This window comes from Cebus imitator, unplaced genomic scaffold (genome assembly GCF_001604975.1).
Source record: "Cebus imitator isolate Cc_AM_T3 unplaced genomic scaffold, Cebus_imitator-1.0 Scaffold277, whole genome shotgun sequence".
In the NCBI taxonomy this organism is placed as follows: domain Eukaryota; kingdom Metazoa; phylum Chordata; class Mammalia; order Primates; family Cebidae; genus Cebus; species Cebus imitator.
The window spans coordinates 2063689-2080203 of NW_016107592.1; the positions used below are offsets into that span (position 1 = coordinate 2063689).

Genomic DNA, 16515 nt, shown 5'->3' on the forward strand with positions numbered 1-16515 from the left:
AAAAAAAAAAAAAAAAAAGCCTGAACCTCAGGGGAGACATTGCAGCTGAAAGCAGATGTAGGAGTCCTTGGTGATGGGGTTGGCACTGTGGGAGCTGGTGGGAGCTGGACGCTGCAGAAGAAACATCCAGAGAGAAGAGATGAGGCCCGAGCCAGCTCCTTGGGCAAGCCTGGGGCTGCAGAGTGGGCAGAGAAGATTCTGAGGAGGAGCTTTCAAATGGAGAAGAGCAGGGTGACAAGGTGGAGTACCCCGAGGTGAGAGGGTGGAGGTGGAGCGAGTGGGGCCTGAGGGTGGATAGTGTTCTTTCAGGAGGCTTGGCTGAGAAGGCCTGGGGAGTGATGAGGGTGGCTGGGGAGGGTCAGGCCTGTGTGGACATGTGGATGGAGAGGCTGGAGAGTAGGGGGCCAGGGCAGGCAATGGCAGATGGGGAGAGGCCCCCGAGGAAGAGGTGTGGAAGGGCCTGGACCTTGCTCTTTCTTCTGAGATTCAGGAAAGGAGACTGGGAAATGGCTCCTCAATTTTTACCAGCTGGGAGAGTGGTGGGGCAGGTGGGGCTCAGGAACCCTGGAGAAGTCTGGAGCTGCCCAGCTAGGCAGCTGGGGGTGGGTGCCATGCCCAGGGGGTGAGGAGGGTTTCTCTGTTCCTCCCAAGGTCCATAACACAGTCCTACTCCTGAGCAGGCTTTGTGGGCCCTGCTCAGTTTCATCTCAGGAGTAGTCAGGGAAAAGGTCAAGAAAGCCAGAAAATTGACTTTAGATGTTTATTTTATAGGCCAGGCTCAGTGGCTCATGCCTATAATCCCAGCACTTTGGAGGGCCGAGACAGGTGGATCACTTGAAGTCAGGAGTTCAAGACTAGCCTGACCAACATGGTGAAACCCCATCTCTATCTAAATATAGAAAAATTAGCCAGCTATGGTGGTGCACCCCTGTAAGCTACTTGGAAGGCTGAGGCAGGAAAAATGCTTGAACCCGGGAGGTGGAGGCTACAGTGAGCTATGATCTCGTCACTGCACTCCAGCCTGAGTGACAGAGCGAGACTTCATCTCAAAAACAAACAAACAAAAAAATCATTCTATAAGATCCTGACCTTTGGCAACAAGTAACCTGAGTTTTTGAAGAGATGGAGGAAAGAAGTTGCTTTGCAGCAGGATGAATTGAAGTTAGACTGAATAGAGGACTTTCAGGCCATCAGGCTAGCAAGATAGGGCAGCACACCTGGAGGGACTTGTGGTTTAGATGATCTCAGTTAATCCTTTTTTCTTTTTCTTTTTTTAAGTGAGAGCAAGTTGTTAAGAAAGTAAAGGAGGCCGGGCATGGTGGCTCACGCCTGTAATCCCAGCACTTTGGGGGGCTGAGGTGGGCAGATCATGAGGTCAAGAGATGGAGATCATTCTGGCCAACATGGTGAAACCCCATCTCTACTAAAAACACAAAAATCAGCTGGGCATGGTGGTGCCTCTGTAGTCCTAGCTACTTGGGAGGCTGAGGCAGGAGAATCTCTTGAACCCAGGAGGTGGAGGTTGCAGTGAGCTGAGACTGAGCCACTGCACTCTAGCCTGGTGACAGAGCGAGACTCCATTTCAAAAAATATACAGATATAAAAAGAAAGTAAAGGAGTAAAAGAGTGGTTACTTCATAGACAGAGCAGCCCCTCAATTAATCCTTTGCAGATGAGGACACTGAGGTCCAGAGGGGTTAGATCACCTGTCCAGGGTCACCCAGCTGGTACGTAGCTGTGCTCAAATGGGAGTCTAAGGGCTGCCTGGGCCTAGGAGAGCCGTAGAGGTCTCCGGGCTGGGCCCCAGTAGGGAGGGCCTGAGCCAGAAGTGCTGCTCACCTGTCGCTGTGACTGAGACAGAGCCAGAAGGAGGAGGGGAGAGAGGAATCGGGTAGAGATCTAGCAAGAGCGCCCAGAGCAAGGCTGGGTGAGCGAGGAGACAGCAGCGCCAGGCGGGTGAGTGAGCGGGGCGGCCGGATCTGCAGCAATGTCTCCACAACAGGAAGCGTCTCATAACATACCTGTGGTTTGGCCAGGCCCTGGGGCTGCCTGAGTGCCCCCACCGCTTCCTCAGCTGCAGTCACTCCATCTAGGGTGGATGGGTTGGAGCAGCAGGGGCCCGCGCAGGGCTGTGTTTCATCCACCCACCATCGGGGGTCTGCCTGTCCACTGGGAACCTATCAGGGCCTGGGGTCCCAAGGCACCAACTCTCAGGCCCCCCTTTTTTATTGGAGATGGGCTCCTCAATTTCCACCAGCTGGGACAGCGGTGGGGCAGGTGGGGCTCAGGTACCCTGTCTGATTGCTCACCTGTGAAATGGGATGGGAGAGTGGGCAGGTCTCTCCATTCCATGCGACCACCTAGATCCTCTCTGTGGGTCACCCCTAGGACAGGACTCTTTCAGAGACAGGGGATGGCTGGGAAGGGTCACTGTTAGCTGATGTTCCTTCCCCTCTTCCGGCGTTCCGGGGGCAGGGAAGGGGTTTGCTTTTTGCCAGTTCTTTCTGCTGGGGCCCATTTGCTGCTCACCACCCCCACCCTGCCACCATTGATCTGAAAGACCCTGGAGCACTCCCCACTCCCAGCCAATCTCCTTTGCCTCCCTGGGAGGAGGCCCAGGCTGCCACAAAATGCTGACTTGGACGAAATGCTGTTTTATGGGGATTTGCTGAAAAGGGGGGAAATCCCCGTTAAGGACTTGCAGCTGTCCAAACACGGTGTCTACCCGAGGCCGCCACCGCGTCGTCCTCTGAATCAGTGTCTCCTGTGTGCACCCCACCTTGGGCTCCATGCCCCTGCCAGCCCTGCCTTCTTCTTGCCTTCATTTCCCAAGAGTCACCAGAGAGGGTGATGGCTTACCCTGGGTCACACAGCCAATCATGGGCAGAGTTGGGCTAGAGCCTCAGGGCCTGCCCCTGACCCTGACAGCCCTGCTTGACCATTGTTCCCCATGGGGAGAGCAGGGAACAAACAGATGAATTGTCCTTCCCCGCACACCTCTAATCCCAGAGCAGATTGTTCTGAGTTGAAGTAGGCCGTGTGAGTGTTCCCTGCTCTTTCCATTCTAGCCCAGATGAGCCCCTTGGACCTGGGGAGTGGACTCTCTGGGCGAATGCGACTATGTATCTGCGAAAAGCTGAGGAAAGGACTGAGTGTGTGTGTTACTGGTGTGCCCTTTAAATTTGATGGTGAATTAAGTTCATCAGACACTGTGGAGCATCACTGTGTGCCAGCCAAGCCCCATACAGGGCACAGGAATGGGGAGTGTGGCGGAAAGAGAATTGGAGAACCTTGGGGAAAACAAGAGTGATGATGAGGACCCACGGGCATCGGCAGGGCCAAGGGAGGAGTCCAGCCATTTCCCAAGTGTTGGGAGGGCAGAATGTGCAGAGGTCAGAGAGCCCCAGGGAGGCCTGGCCTGTGTGCAGGAAGCGGGGGAGGCCAGGGGGCAGGGATTGCAGTGAAAGGGAAGCAGGTGGGCAGGGGCTCAGAAGTGCCCAGGCCCCTGTGGCTCTGATGGTGCTGGGGTGGGGGCAAACCATCGTCCCTGGGCTGCTGGTTGCACCATTCCAGGGGGCATCATTTCTTTCGCAGCCCCTTGAACAGGCTGCACACAACCTTCTCACCACTCTGGGCCACTGGCCACTCCCCAGCCCCACCCAGATGGGTGCAGGCCAGCTTCCAGTCTAAGAGCGGGGGTGAGCCTCCTCTCAAGCCCACAGGTGCTTGGAGTTGGAAGAGAGATTCCTCTGTTTGCTGTCTCTCTGCTGTTGCTCTCTGGCTTGCTCTCCCTCCATGGCACAACATCGGAGTGGCTAAGAGCTTGGGTTCTTTTTTTTTTTTTTTTTGGGACAGGGTCTCACTTTGCCACCCAGGCTGGAGTGCAGTGGTGCAATCACGGCTCACGGCAGCCTCAAGCCCCCAGGCTCAAGCGATCCTCCCACCTCAGCCTTCCAGCTAGCTGGGACTACAGGTGCACCACCATGCGTGGCTAATTTTTAAATTTTTTTTAGTGGAGATGAGGTGTCACTACATTGCCCAGGCTGGTCTTAAACTCCTGAGCTCAGACGATCCTCCTCTCTCAGCCTCCCAAAAGTGCTGAGATTACAGGCATGAGCCACCACGCCCAGCTGAGCTCAGGTTCTTAATGGCCTCTCAGGGAAATCCCTCAGTCTCCTCATCTGTGGACTAGCACCTCTTGCCCAAGGACACTGTCAGAGTTAAGTCATGCTAGTGAAGCCTCATAGCAGTGCCTGACACCTGGTCTTTGAGCTGCAGTCCTCACTCAGACCCTCCTCACTCATGGTGACACCTCTTTGGAGTCCTGCCATCAGACCTGACCTCAGCAACAGGAACACAGCGCAGCATGGAAGGGGCTGGGATGGGACAAGTTCAGGGAGCCAAGAGGGTGGGTCAAGGACGCTTGCTGGAGGAGCCCCACTACCAAGGAGGAAGGAGAGGTGGGCAGCTTTCGGGGGCCAGCCTGGGCCCACCTGTTCCTTTGGCGCCCTGCTGCCTGAGCTCCTTGAGGTCCTCTTTGCTCTGAGCACCCTCCCAGCTGCACCTTCGATCACTCCTGACCCCCAGAGGCCAGGGCTGTTCTGGATCCTCCTGTGGTAGTGTCATGACCTTGACCATGGCCCAATCAGGCCAGAGCAGCCCGTTCTCTCCCTCGGCTTCCTGCCACACACTCTGCTCCCTCATTCTGTTCCCCCATTCCCCTGCCCACCCGCCAAGCAGAACACTCTGGTTCTGTGCACCTGTGGGCAGCCCCCCAGCTCGGGTGGCCAGGGCAGGAGGGTCCTGCCCTGCTCAGGAGATGGGGTGGTGGGTTGGTTAGGGGCTGGAACGCAGAACTCAGACTGTCCAGGCCTAGGCTCTCACTCTGGTGCCCTTGGGGAGTGATCCCCTCGGGCGGTTTCCTCATCACTCTCTCTTCCTCTCTTGTTTTATTTTATTTTATTTTTTTGAGACAAAGTCTCGTGCTGTCACCCAGGCTGTAGTGCAGTGGCCCAATCTCCACTCACTGCAACCTCTGCCTCCCAGGCTCAAGTGATTCTCCAGCCTCAGCCTCCCCGAGTAGCTGGGATCACAGCCACCACGACCAGCTTATTTTTGTATTTTTAGTAGAGACGGGTTTCACCATGTTGGCCAGGCTGGTGTCTCCTCTCCTGACCTCAGGTGATCTGCCTGCCTTGGCCTCCCAAAGAGCTGGGATTACAGGTGTGAGCCACTGCGCCCTGCCTCCTCATCTCTCTCTCTCTCTTTTCTTTTCTTCTTCTTCTTCTTTTTTTTGGTGAGACAGGGTCCCACTGCTGCTCAGGCTAGAGTACAGTGGCACAAACATGGCTTACTGCAGCCTCTACCTTCTGGGCTCAAGTAATCCTCCTGTAGCCGGGACTACAGACCCACAGCACCATGTCTGACTCTTTTTTTTTTTTTTTTTGAGACAGAGTCTCTGTTGCCCAGGCTGGAGTGCAGTGGCACGATCTTGGCTCACTGCGACCTCCAACTCCCGAGTTCAAGTGATTCTCCTGCCTCAGCCTCCCGAGTAGCTGGGACTACAGGTGCACACCACCACACCCAGCTAATTTTTTGTATATATATATATATATATATATATATATATATATATATATATATATATATATATATATTTTTTTAAAAGATAGGGTTTCACCATTATGGCCAGGCTGGTCTTGAACTCCTGACCTCAGGTGATCCACCCACCTCAGCCTCCCAAAGTGCTAGGATTACAGGCATGAGCCACAGCGCCCGGCCAATTTTTTGTATTTTTAGTAGAGACGGGGTCTCACAATGTTAGCCAGGGTGGTATTGAACTCCTGACCTCGTGATCCACCCATCTCAGCCTCCCAAAGTGCTGGGATTATAGGCGTGAGCCACTGCGCCCGGCCATTTCTGGGTGGCATCATTTTTAATTTTAATTTTTTTGGCAGAGACAGGGTTTCACTATGTGCACAGACTGATCTCAAACTCCTGGGCTCAAGCGATCTTCCTACCTCAGCCTCCCAAATTGCTAGGATTACAGGTGCAAACCACCATGCCTGGCCAGTTTCCTCATCTCTAAAATAGGGATAACATACCTCACAGGCTTGTATGAAGATTACATGTAAAGCATGAGGCCAGTGCCTGGCAAGGTACCCCAGCAGCATTTGGTGGGTTCTGCCATCAATCAGAGCAAGGTGAGGCAGGCCGCCTGTGCTGAGGGGAGGCACTAGGTAAGGCCCCCACTGACACTTGACTCTTACCGTCTGAGCTTCCATTCCTACATTTGTAGAAATGGCGGTAATAATTGCAGGAGCTCCATGGGTTCATTGACAGGATTGAAGTGAGCTGTGGCCTTTGAGGCCTGGATCACTCCCTGGCACACAGGGACAGAAGCTTGTTACTATTATGCTGAAGCTCAGGAAGGTAAAGTGACCCATCTGAGGTTACAGAGTGGGTTGGTGGTAGAGCTGGGATTCAAACCTGAGAGCTGAGAGCTCACAGCTCCAAGGACCTTCTTTGGGGCCCTGCATTCATTCCTGCAAAGCCGCATGTGATCCTGAGCTTGGAGGAGCAGGGAGCTCAAGCCCACACCCAGCCTGGACTGAGGAAGGCCTTCTCCCCACACCCATCCCCAGACGTGCACAGCCCACCCTCAAACCCCGCTTGCTGCCAGACACAGGTGCAGAGAGGTCCCTGAGGGGGTGAGGGGAACCCAGAGCAGGGAGTCAAGGGGAAGTGGGACTTTTCTCGGGTGTGGAAAACATCAAATAGAACCACCTTCGAATAATGGGAGCCCACTCTGAGCCGGGTGCAAAATCTCTACTTATAGCAGCCCCAAGAAGCAGGTTTTAATCCACTTTACTTTTATTTTATATTTTAATTAATTATTTATTTATTTTGAGACAGAGTCTCAGTTTGTCACCAGGCTAGAGTGCAGTGGCGAGATATTGGCTTACTGCAATCTCCACCTCCTGGGTTCAAGCGATTCTCCTGACTCAGCCTCACAAGTAGAATATCTGGGATTACAGATGCACGCCACCATGCCCAGCTAATTTTTGTATTTTCAGTAGAGACAGGGTTTCACCATGTTGGCCAGGCTGGTCTGGAACTCCTGACCTCAGGTGATCCGCCCGCCTCAGCCTCCCAAAGTGCTGGGATGAGCCACCATGGCTGGACTACTTTTTTTATTTTCTGAGACAGAGTTTTGCTCTTGTCACCCAGGCTGGAATGCGATGACGTGATCTCGGCTCACTGCAATCTCCGACTCCCAGGTTCAAGCTCTTCTGCCTCAGCCACTCGAGTAGCTGGGATTACAGGCACCTGCCACCATGCCCAGCTAATTTTGTATTTTCAGTAGAGAGGGGGTTTTACTATGTTGGCCAGGCTGGTCCTGAACACCTGACCTCAGGTGATTCACCTGCCTCGGCCTCCCAAAGTGCTGGGGCCAAAGTGCTGGGATTACAGGCATGAGCCACGGCGCCTGGCCAACCCACTTAAATAAAAATAATAGGTGGGGGCCAGGCATGGGGTCTCATGCCTATAATCCCAGCACTTTGGGAGCCCAAGGCAGGTGGAGGCTGAGGCAGGAGAAGAGCTTGAACCTGGGAGGCAGAGGTTGCAGTGAGCTGAGATCTTGCCATTGCACTCCAGCCTGGGTGACAAGAGCGAAACTCCGTGTAAACAAACAAAACAACAACAAAAAAGCAGGTGGGCATGGTGGCTCACGCCTGTAATCCCAACAGGTTAGGAGGCTGAGGTGGAAGGATCGCCTGAGCCCAAGAGTTCAAAACCAGCCTGGGCAACGTGGTGAAACCCTGTCTCTACAAAAAATAGAAAAAAATAGCCAGGTATGTTGGCGCATGCCTATGGCCCCAGCTACTGCAGAGGTTGAGGTGAGAGGATCACTTGAACCTGGGAGGTCGGGACCAGCCTGGGCAACAAAGTGAGACCTCATTTGTACAAGAGAAAAAAATTTTTAATTAGCTGAACATGGTAGTGCACGCTTGTAGTTTCAGCTCCTCTGGAGGCTGAGGTGAGAGGATCGCTTGAGCCCAGGAAGTCGAGGCTGCAGTGAGCTGTGATTCTGCCACTGCACTCCAGCCTGGGCAATAGAACAACACCCTATCTTAAAAAACAAAATCAAAAAAATTTTTGGCTGGACACGGTGGCTTATGCCTATAATCCCAGAACTTTTGGAGGCCAAGGTGGGAGGATTGCCTGAACCCAGGAGTTTGAGACCAGCCTAGGCAACACAGTGAGACCCTGTCTTTACAAAAAATAGAAAAAATTAACCAGGCGTGGTAGCACATGCCTGTGGTCCCAGCTACGTGGGAGGCTGAGGTGGGGGGATTGCTTGAGCCTGGGAGGTTGAGGCTGCTGCAGTCAGCCATGATTGTGCCAACTGCATTCCAGTCTGGGTGACAGTGACACTGTCTACCCAAAAAATAAATAAAATAACAGCTTTAGGCTGGGAGCAGTGGCTCATGCCTATAATTCCTGCTTTTTGGGAGGCCAAGGTGGGCGGATCATTAGAGGATCTCCTGCCTCGGCCTCCCAAGTAGCTGGGATTACATGCATGTGCCACCATGCCCAGAGTTCAAGACCAGGCTGGCCAACATGGTGAAACTCCATCTCTACTAAAAATACGAAAAATTAGCTAGGGGTGGTGGTGGGCCCCTGTAATCCTGGCTACTCAGGCAGCTGAGGCAGGAGAATCTCTTGAGCCTGGGAGGCGGAGGTTGCAGTGAGCCAAGACCACACCACTGCACTCCAGCCTGGGTGACAGAACGAGATGCCATTTTAAAAAGCTTTACAGAGATATAATTCACATATCATACAATTGGCCCATTTAAATATACAGTTCAGTTTTTTTTATACTGTATTCATAGAGCTGTGCAGCCATCACCACAATCAATTTTAGAGCATTTTCATCACCCCTAAAAGAAACTCTGTGCCCATTAGTCGTCACCTCCCCTATCCTCCTTCCCAGCCTTAGGCAACCACTGATCCGCTTTCTCTCTCTATGGATTTGCCTATTCTGGCCATTTCATATAAATGGAATCACACAACATGTGGCATTCTATATCTGGCTTCTTTCACTTGTTTTCGAGATTCATCTGTATTGTAGCAAGTGTCAGTACTTCCTTCCTTTTTTATATATATATTTTGAAATGAGGTCTCAGTCTGTCCCTAAGCTGGAGTGCAGTGGCTGGAGTGCAGTTCACTGCAACCTCCACCTCCTGGGTTCAAGTGATCTTCCCTCTTCAGCCTCCTGAGTAGCTGGGACCACAGCACACCCATACCGGGCTAATTTTTTTTTTTTTTTTTTTTGAGATGGAGTCTCACTTTGTTACCTAGGCAGAATGCAATGGCATGATCCTGGCTCACTGCAACCTCTGTCTCCTGGGTTCAAGCCATTCTCTTGCCTCAGCCTCCCGAGTAGCTGGGATTACAGGCGTGCACCACCACGCCCGGCTAAATTTTTGTATCTTTAGTAGAGATGGGGTTTCACCATGTTGGCCAGGCTGGTCTTAAACTGCTAGCCCCGTGATTTGCCCACCTCAGCCTCCCAAAGTGCTGGGATTACAGGCGTGAGCCACTGCGCCTGGCCTTTTTTTTTTTTTTTTTTTTTTTTGTAGAGATGGGGTTTCACCATGTTGCCCAGGCTGGTCTCAAACTCCTGGGCTCAAGCAATTCACCCTCCTCTGCCTCCCAAAGTTCTGAGATTATAGGTTTGAGCTACCACAATTAGCCAATTTATAGATATATTTTAAAATGTGTAATCTTGCTATGTTGCCCAGGCTGGGTTTGAACTCTGGGCTCAATTGATCCTCCCACCTCAGCCTCCCAAGTAGCTGGGACTGCATGTATATGCCACCATGCTCAGCCTGTACTTCATTTGTTTTCTTTGCCGAGTAATATTCCGTTGTATGGTGATACCATATTTTATTCGTCTTCATCACTCCGTGCACATTTGCATTTTCTCTACTTTTGGCTGCTGTGAATATGACTGTTATGAACATTCACATACAGAGAGCCCCGGATGCTCTCTCATTTCATGGATGAGGAGAGCTCCTGCCCAGGCTCCCGCAGCTGGGAAGGGGAAGGGGAAGGATACCTGGCTGGTTCCGGAGCCTGTGTATCTTCCCCACCCAGGCTTTGTTCTCTGAGTTGAGCCAAATGCTGTGACAGGCATAGGTCAAAGCATGAAGGAGTGAGGCCATATAGAGGAAGGGATGACAGCTTCCTAGGGCCATAAAAGATGAGTAGGGGAGGAAAATAACATTGCAGGCAGAGAAACAGCAGGTGCAAAAGCCAGAAGTGTGAAGGTGCCCAGTGCCTGGGAACTTCAAGTTCTGGTTTACTGAGTGGAGGTGTGGGGAGGTGAGGGGCAGAGCAAGGGATGGCAGGCAATACAGTTGAAGACACAGGTACAGAGTAGGTTAGAAAGGCTTGAATGCTGGCTAGGTGCAGAGGCTCATGCCTGTAATCGTAACACTTTGGGAAGCTGAGGCAGGCGCATCACCTGAGGTCACGAGTTCAAGACCAGCCTGGCCAACATGGGGCGAAACCCCATCTCTACTAAAAATATAAAAACTACCTGGGTGTGGTGGCACACCCCTATAATCCCAGCTACTTGGGAGGCTAAGGAATGAGAATCGATCACTTGAACCTGGGAGGTAGAGTTTGCATTGAGCCAGTATCATGCTATTACATATGGCACTGGGCAAACAAAACTCTGTCTCAAAAAAGAAAAAAGAGAGAGAGAAAGAAAGGAAAGAAGGAAGAAAGGAAGGAAGGAGAAAGAGGAAAGGAAAGAAGGAGAGAAAGAAGGAAGAAGCGAAGGAAGAGAAAAAGAGAGGCCTTGAATGCTATGCTAAGTGCCATAGACTTGATCCCAAAGGCAGGTGGCAGGGAGCCCAGAAGGGCATCAGCAGAAGGTGGAGTCAGACAGACCTAAGTCAAATCCCAGCTCTGCTTCCTAGAGACCTTTGCTTTAGTTTTATCATCTGGAAAATGGAGATGACAATAATAATACCTTGTTAAAGTATTCTGAGCATTAAGTGAGTTCATGTCCCTAAAGAGTTCAGTCTAGTGCCTGGCAGAGAGCAATGGAAATGGGTGTTGACAATCCAAGGGTTTTTAGCAGGGGAGGTCAGACTGCTCTAGAAGGCACACCCCGCTGCAGAGAGTGACTCGCTGGTTTTGAGGAGGCTGCTGTCCCGGGGAGGCTGGGCCCTCAGAGATAGGGAAGGGGGATGAACAGCCACAGGCAGAGTCCAAAGAAGTTTAGGAGGTAGCTTATGTAGACCTCCGCGACTTTGAAAATTGCTTGTGAATAATATGTAAATTCTGAATTGCTTCTCAGCGTTTTGACTAAAATCAAGTGTAATATCTAAAATCTGATCTTTTGGTGAGCGCTGGGCCTGGTGCCAAACCACCCTGGGGCTGGCTTGATGACCTTCTCTGTTCTCTGCAGCACGTCCACGGACGCCATGCAGGGGGCTCTGACACCCCTGTCTTCGCTGCTGCTACGGCTACTGGTGCTGGTGCTGGGGTGTGGGCCTCGGGCGTCCTCTGGTGGCGGGACTGGTGGGGCAGCGGGCTATGCCCCGGTGAAGTACATGCAGCCCATGCAGAAAGGACCTGTGGGACCGCCCTTCCGAGAGGGCAAAGGCCAGTACCTGGGTGAGAGCCTCCTCGCTCCACAGTGCCTCAAAGCGCTCCCAACCCCCAAAATCCCTGCCTCCCTGACCTCCATCAGATCCTCAGGTGCCCCCCACAGCCCCTCATTCCCCACCAATCTTCCCACCTCTACTGTTTTTCCCAATGCCCCAGAGGGCCTGGAAATGGTGCAGTTGGCTGGCACAGGTGGTCTTCCAAGGGGGAGATGAACTGGGAAGTTGGGAGGTGGGGGGGTGCTCTGCTCCCACGGGCTCTAAGGTGGGTTGCTGGTGCCACCTGGTGGTCACTTCACCTTCAGGTCATGCTGAGATGAGAGATGAGAATCAGCCAAGCTCAGAAAGGAGGTCCAGCCTGGGTAGGTTGGGTGTTAGAAGCCCTTGGTGAGGACACTTGTAGCCCCCAAGATGGCCCCTGGACCACCCCCAAACCTCATCTTCCATAACAGCAGGGAAGGGTAGCCCCATTCTTCCTCTCCCGTGTACCTCACACTGGAATGGGGGAATGGGTAGATGGGGTCCCTGTCCCGACTGACTGTTCAGGGCCCTGACTGCCCCCTTCTCTTTCTTTCTTAGAAATGCCTTTACCGCTGCTGCCGATGGACCTGAAGGGAGAGCCCGGCCCCCCCGGAAAGCCCGGGCCTCGGGGCCCCCCTGGCCCCCCTGGCTTCCCAGGAAAACCAGGCACGGGAAAGCCAGGGCTCCATGGGCAGCCTGGCCCTGCTGGCCCCCCTGGCTTCTCCCGGATGGGCAAGGCTGGTCCCCCAGGGCTCCCTGGCAAGGTCGGGCCACCAGGGCAGCCGGGGCTTCGGGGAGAGCCAGGAATACGAGGGGACCAGGGCCTTCGGGGGCCCCCAGGACCCCCTGGCCTCCCAGGCCCCTCAGGCATTACTATTCCTGGAAAACCAGGTGCCCAGGGGGTGCCAGGGCCCCCAGGATTTCAGGGGGAGCCAGGGCCCCAGGGGGAGCCTGGGCCCCCAGGTGATCGAGGCCTCAAGGGGGATAATGGAGTGGGCCAGCCAGGGCTGCCTGGGGCCCCAGGGCAGGGGGGTGCCCCTGGTCCCCCTGGCCTCCCTGGTCCAGCCGGCTTAGGCAAACCTGGTTTGGATGGGCTTCCTGGGGCCCCAGGAGACAAGGGTGAGTCTGGGCCTCCTGGAGTTCCAGGTCCCCGGGGGGAGCCTGGAGCTGTAGGCCCAAAAGGACTCCCTGGAGTAGACGGTATGGGGGTCCCAGGGGCAGCAGGGTTGCCAGGGCCACAGGGCCCAGCAGGGGCCAAAGGGGAGCCAGGGACCCGGGGTCCCCCTGGCCTGATAGGCCCCACTGGCTATGGGATGCCAGGACTGCCAGGCCCCAAGGGGGACAGGGGCCCAGCTGGGGTCCCAGGGCTCTTGGGGGACAGGGGTGAGCCAGGGGAGGATGGGGAGCCAGGGGAGCAGGGCCCACAGGGTCTTGGGGGTCCCCCTGGACTTCCTGGGTCTGCAGGGCTTCCTGGCAGACGTGGGCCCCCTGGGCCTAAGGGGGAGGCAGGGCCTGGAGGACCCCCAGGAGTGCCTGGCATTCGAGGTGACCAGGGGCCTAGTGGTCTGGCTGGAAAACCAGGGCTCCCAGGTGAGAGGGGACTTCCTGGGGCCCATGGACCCCCTGGACCAACTGGGCCCAAGGGTGAGCCGGGTTTCGCAGGCCGCCCTGGAGGACCAGGGGTGGCAGGAGCCCTGGGGCAGAAAGGCGACTTGGGGCTGCCTGGGCAGCCAGGCCTGAGGGGTCCCTCAGGAATCCCAGGACTCCAGGGCCCAGCTGGCCCTATTGGGCCCCAAGGTCTGCCGGGCCTGAAGGGTGAACCAGGCCTGCCAGGGCCCCCTGGAGAGGGGAAAGCAGGGGAACCTGGCACAGCTGGGCCCACGGGGCCCCCAGGGGTCCCTGGCTCCCCCGGAATCACGGGCCCTCCTGGGCCTCCTGGGCCTCCGGGACCCCCTGGTGCCCCCGGGGCCTTTGATGAGACTGGCATCGCAGGCTTGCACCTGCCCAACGGCGGTGTGGAGGGTGCCGTGCTGGGCAAGGGGGGCAAGCCACAGTTTGGGCTGGGCGAGCTGTCGGCCCATGCCACGCCGGCCTTCACTGCGGTGCTCACCTCGCCCTTCCCTGCCTCGGGCATGCCTGTGAAATTTGACCGGACTCTCTACAACGGCCACAGCGGCTACAACCCAGCCACTGGCATCTTCACCTGCCCTGTGGGCGGCGTCTACTACTTTGCTTACCATGTGCATGTCAAGGGCACCAACGTGTGGGTGGCCCTGTACAAGAACAATGTGCCGGCCACCTATACCTACGACGAGTACAAGAAGGGCTACCTGGACCAGGCATCTGGTGGGGCCGTGCTCCAGCTGCGGCCCAACGACCAGGTCTGGGTGCAGATGCCGTCGGACCAGGCCAACGGCCTCTACTCCACGGAGTACATCCACTCCTCCTTTTCAGGATTCTTGCTCTGCCCCACATAACCCGTGGGGGGCCCTGCTGCCCTGGCCTCCTCTTCTTTAGTGGTAGAGCGACCTTTTCAGTTACAAAGAACCTCCATTTAAAGAAAAAAGACAAAAGCTAAACAGAGGCGGCCGTGGCCTTGGCCCGAGGAGACTGACTTGCTTTCTCCCTGCATGCAGGCTGAGATTGTTTCTGGAAGGGGCTGGCATGAGTTTCTTTCCCCCAAACATCTGTGCAGTGTCGGGGTTGCACCCAGTGGGCCCTGGGGCACACAGCCCAGCCCCTTGTGAGTCCTGGGCTCTGCTGGGCCCTGAAGGAGCTGAGGGGGAGCTTAGCTCCCCATCCACCACCTGGGGAGACAGCCCTTCCCACTGGCTCCCTGATGGCACCTACTGGAGGAATGGGGCACGGCCTCCCTCGCAGTCCTTGGCTGGGGCTCCTCCAGCTTCCCCTGGGACCTCCAGCATATGACAGTGGACTAAGGACTGTGGAGTTTCCCTCCAGGGGAAAGGGAGAAGACGAGACCACCAAGTTAGTGAGTGTGGACACCCTGCCAGGACTGCAGCCCCCATGGTGATGCTGTGGCATCAGACCTGTCTGTAGTGGGCACAGGGCTTGCTGTTGCCCTGGGAAAGGGCAGCCCCCTTTCACTGCTCCACTGGCAGCCATAGGGAAGGTAGTTTGTGAGGGCTCAGGGCAAGGACCTGGGGCAGGAGGCAGCTCTTTGCATTCATCCCCCTCCCTCCGAGGCTTCCCCCACTGGCTTTGGCTGTTTAGCTTGAGGGCAACACACAGGCCCCTAGGGACAGCCACAGGCCAGAAAGATCAACCTCTGTGAAGTGTCTAGCACAGATGGTGGTGGAGGCAGAATGGACCATCAGCAAACAGGAGCACTCCTCCCTTTCTCTCCTGCCACCAGCTGCAGGCTGGGCTGCTTTTCTCATACAAAATTGTAAGAGGATCCTTGCCACCCCAGCCAGGTATCCTCAAGGAAGCACACCTCTCGTTTGGCCCTCTGAACAAGGTGCACGTGAGCTCCAGGATGAAGTCGGCTCCCACTCGTTTTTCCTTAGTAAGAACCATATGGTGGGTGTATGTGTACAAAAGGGTTTCATCTGTGGGGGCTTCCTCTCCTTCCACTCTCTGGTTCCAATTTCCTGTTCTAAGCAGGATTAGGGGCCAGGAGGCTAAGGCTGGGAGAGAAAGGGTGCCAACAGGTCCCTTTGGAATGAGTTGGCCCTGGACATTTCTGCCGTTTTCCCCTATCAGAGCTCCTCTGCAGGAAACAGGCAGGATGCCCCCTCCCAACCCCTCAGTCCCGAGTTCAAGCTGAGTGGATAAAGCTGAGATTAACACTGGGAATGGTGGACATTCCTGCCCATGCAAAGATGGCCACTTTCCCCGCAGCTGCAGGCCTCGCCCTCAGCCCTCGCCAGGCCAGCCCCACTCCCTGTACCGAGTGTGACCCGGGGTCATTCTGTCTGTGACCGCATTGTACTGCTCCACGTCGGCTGTGTCCAGGCAGTCCACGTAAAACGGAGGATGGCTGCTGACTTCTGACTGGCTAAGCAGTGGGTTCCCTCAGGCTCCTTGCCAACCCTCCTCCCCTGCCCACAACTTCTCCAAACAAGGCAGGCTATTTGCTCACTTCTTCAAAAGGAGAAATGAAAACCCAAATCTGCCCAAGTGACACTTGAAAAGGTTTTGGCTGGGGTTCCTGGTGGATTTCTTACTACCTAACACCCAAGAGAACCAACTAAGCAGTCTCAAACCGTATCTGGTAGGGGTTCTATGCTCAACCTCTTCCTTCCCTGGGTCAAAGCCACTATCATCTGATGTGTTAGGGATGGGTTCTGATTGGCAGAAATTAATCAGCTTCCAACGGGAGCCCAGGGAACTAAGTAGGGTCCCAAGGGAGCCCCATCACTTCAAAAAACAAAAAAAAAAAGCTATTTTACAGAGCTGAGCTTCTGCCAGATTTCATTCCTCAAGCCTTTCAGGAGGGGCGGTTGGCGTTTCTAAAATGTTGATGGGATTTGAGTTGCAGGTGTCCACTTAACTGACTGGCTTTGATAAACAATGTCAGATTCTAACTATGAAAACGACATTACCATGTGCATTTTTATATTCTGATTCCTATTTTTTTTAAGATTAAAGTTTAAATGTTTTCCACTAGTCATTTCGCTTCTAACTTGGTTTAGGAAGCTTACTTCTCTATATACTTATCATGTGCCCGGTGTCGGGGCTCGTGTGCCTCCTCTTAAGAAGTGGGCCCTCCTCACCAGCTTCCTAACCTGGGTTTGTCACCACCACATCAGAAAAGCCTGATGCTCATGAGCTGCTGAGGCTG

At 54.6% G+C, this 16515-nt stretch overlaps 1 protein-coding gene across 4 annotated transcripts in view; it reads left to right on the top strand.

The window, feature by feature from the left end:
• Window positions 1–16340, top strand: part of COL8A2 (collagen type VIII alpha 2 chain) — a 30030-nt gene extending 13690 nt beyond the window's left edge. For 3 of the 4 annotated variants that reach the window (XM_017501073.2, XM_037728699.1, XM_017501072.1), the window contains 2 exons: window positions 11489–11697; window positions 12267–16340. In XM_017501073.2, coding sequence (XP_017356562.1) covers window positions 11505–11697; window positions 12267–14185 — 2112 coding nt within the window. In that variant the 5' untranslated portion in view covers window positions 11489–11504 and the 3' untranslated portion in view covers window positions 14186–16340. Of the gene's footprint in view, window positions 1–6; window positions 255–11488; window positions 11698–12266 lie in introns of those variants that run through there. The other variant, XM_037728698.1, reaches the window with a different exon arrangement.
• Window positions 16341–16515: the final 175 nt, after the last annotated feature.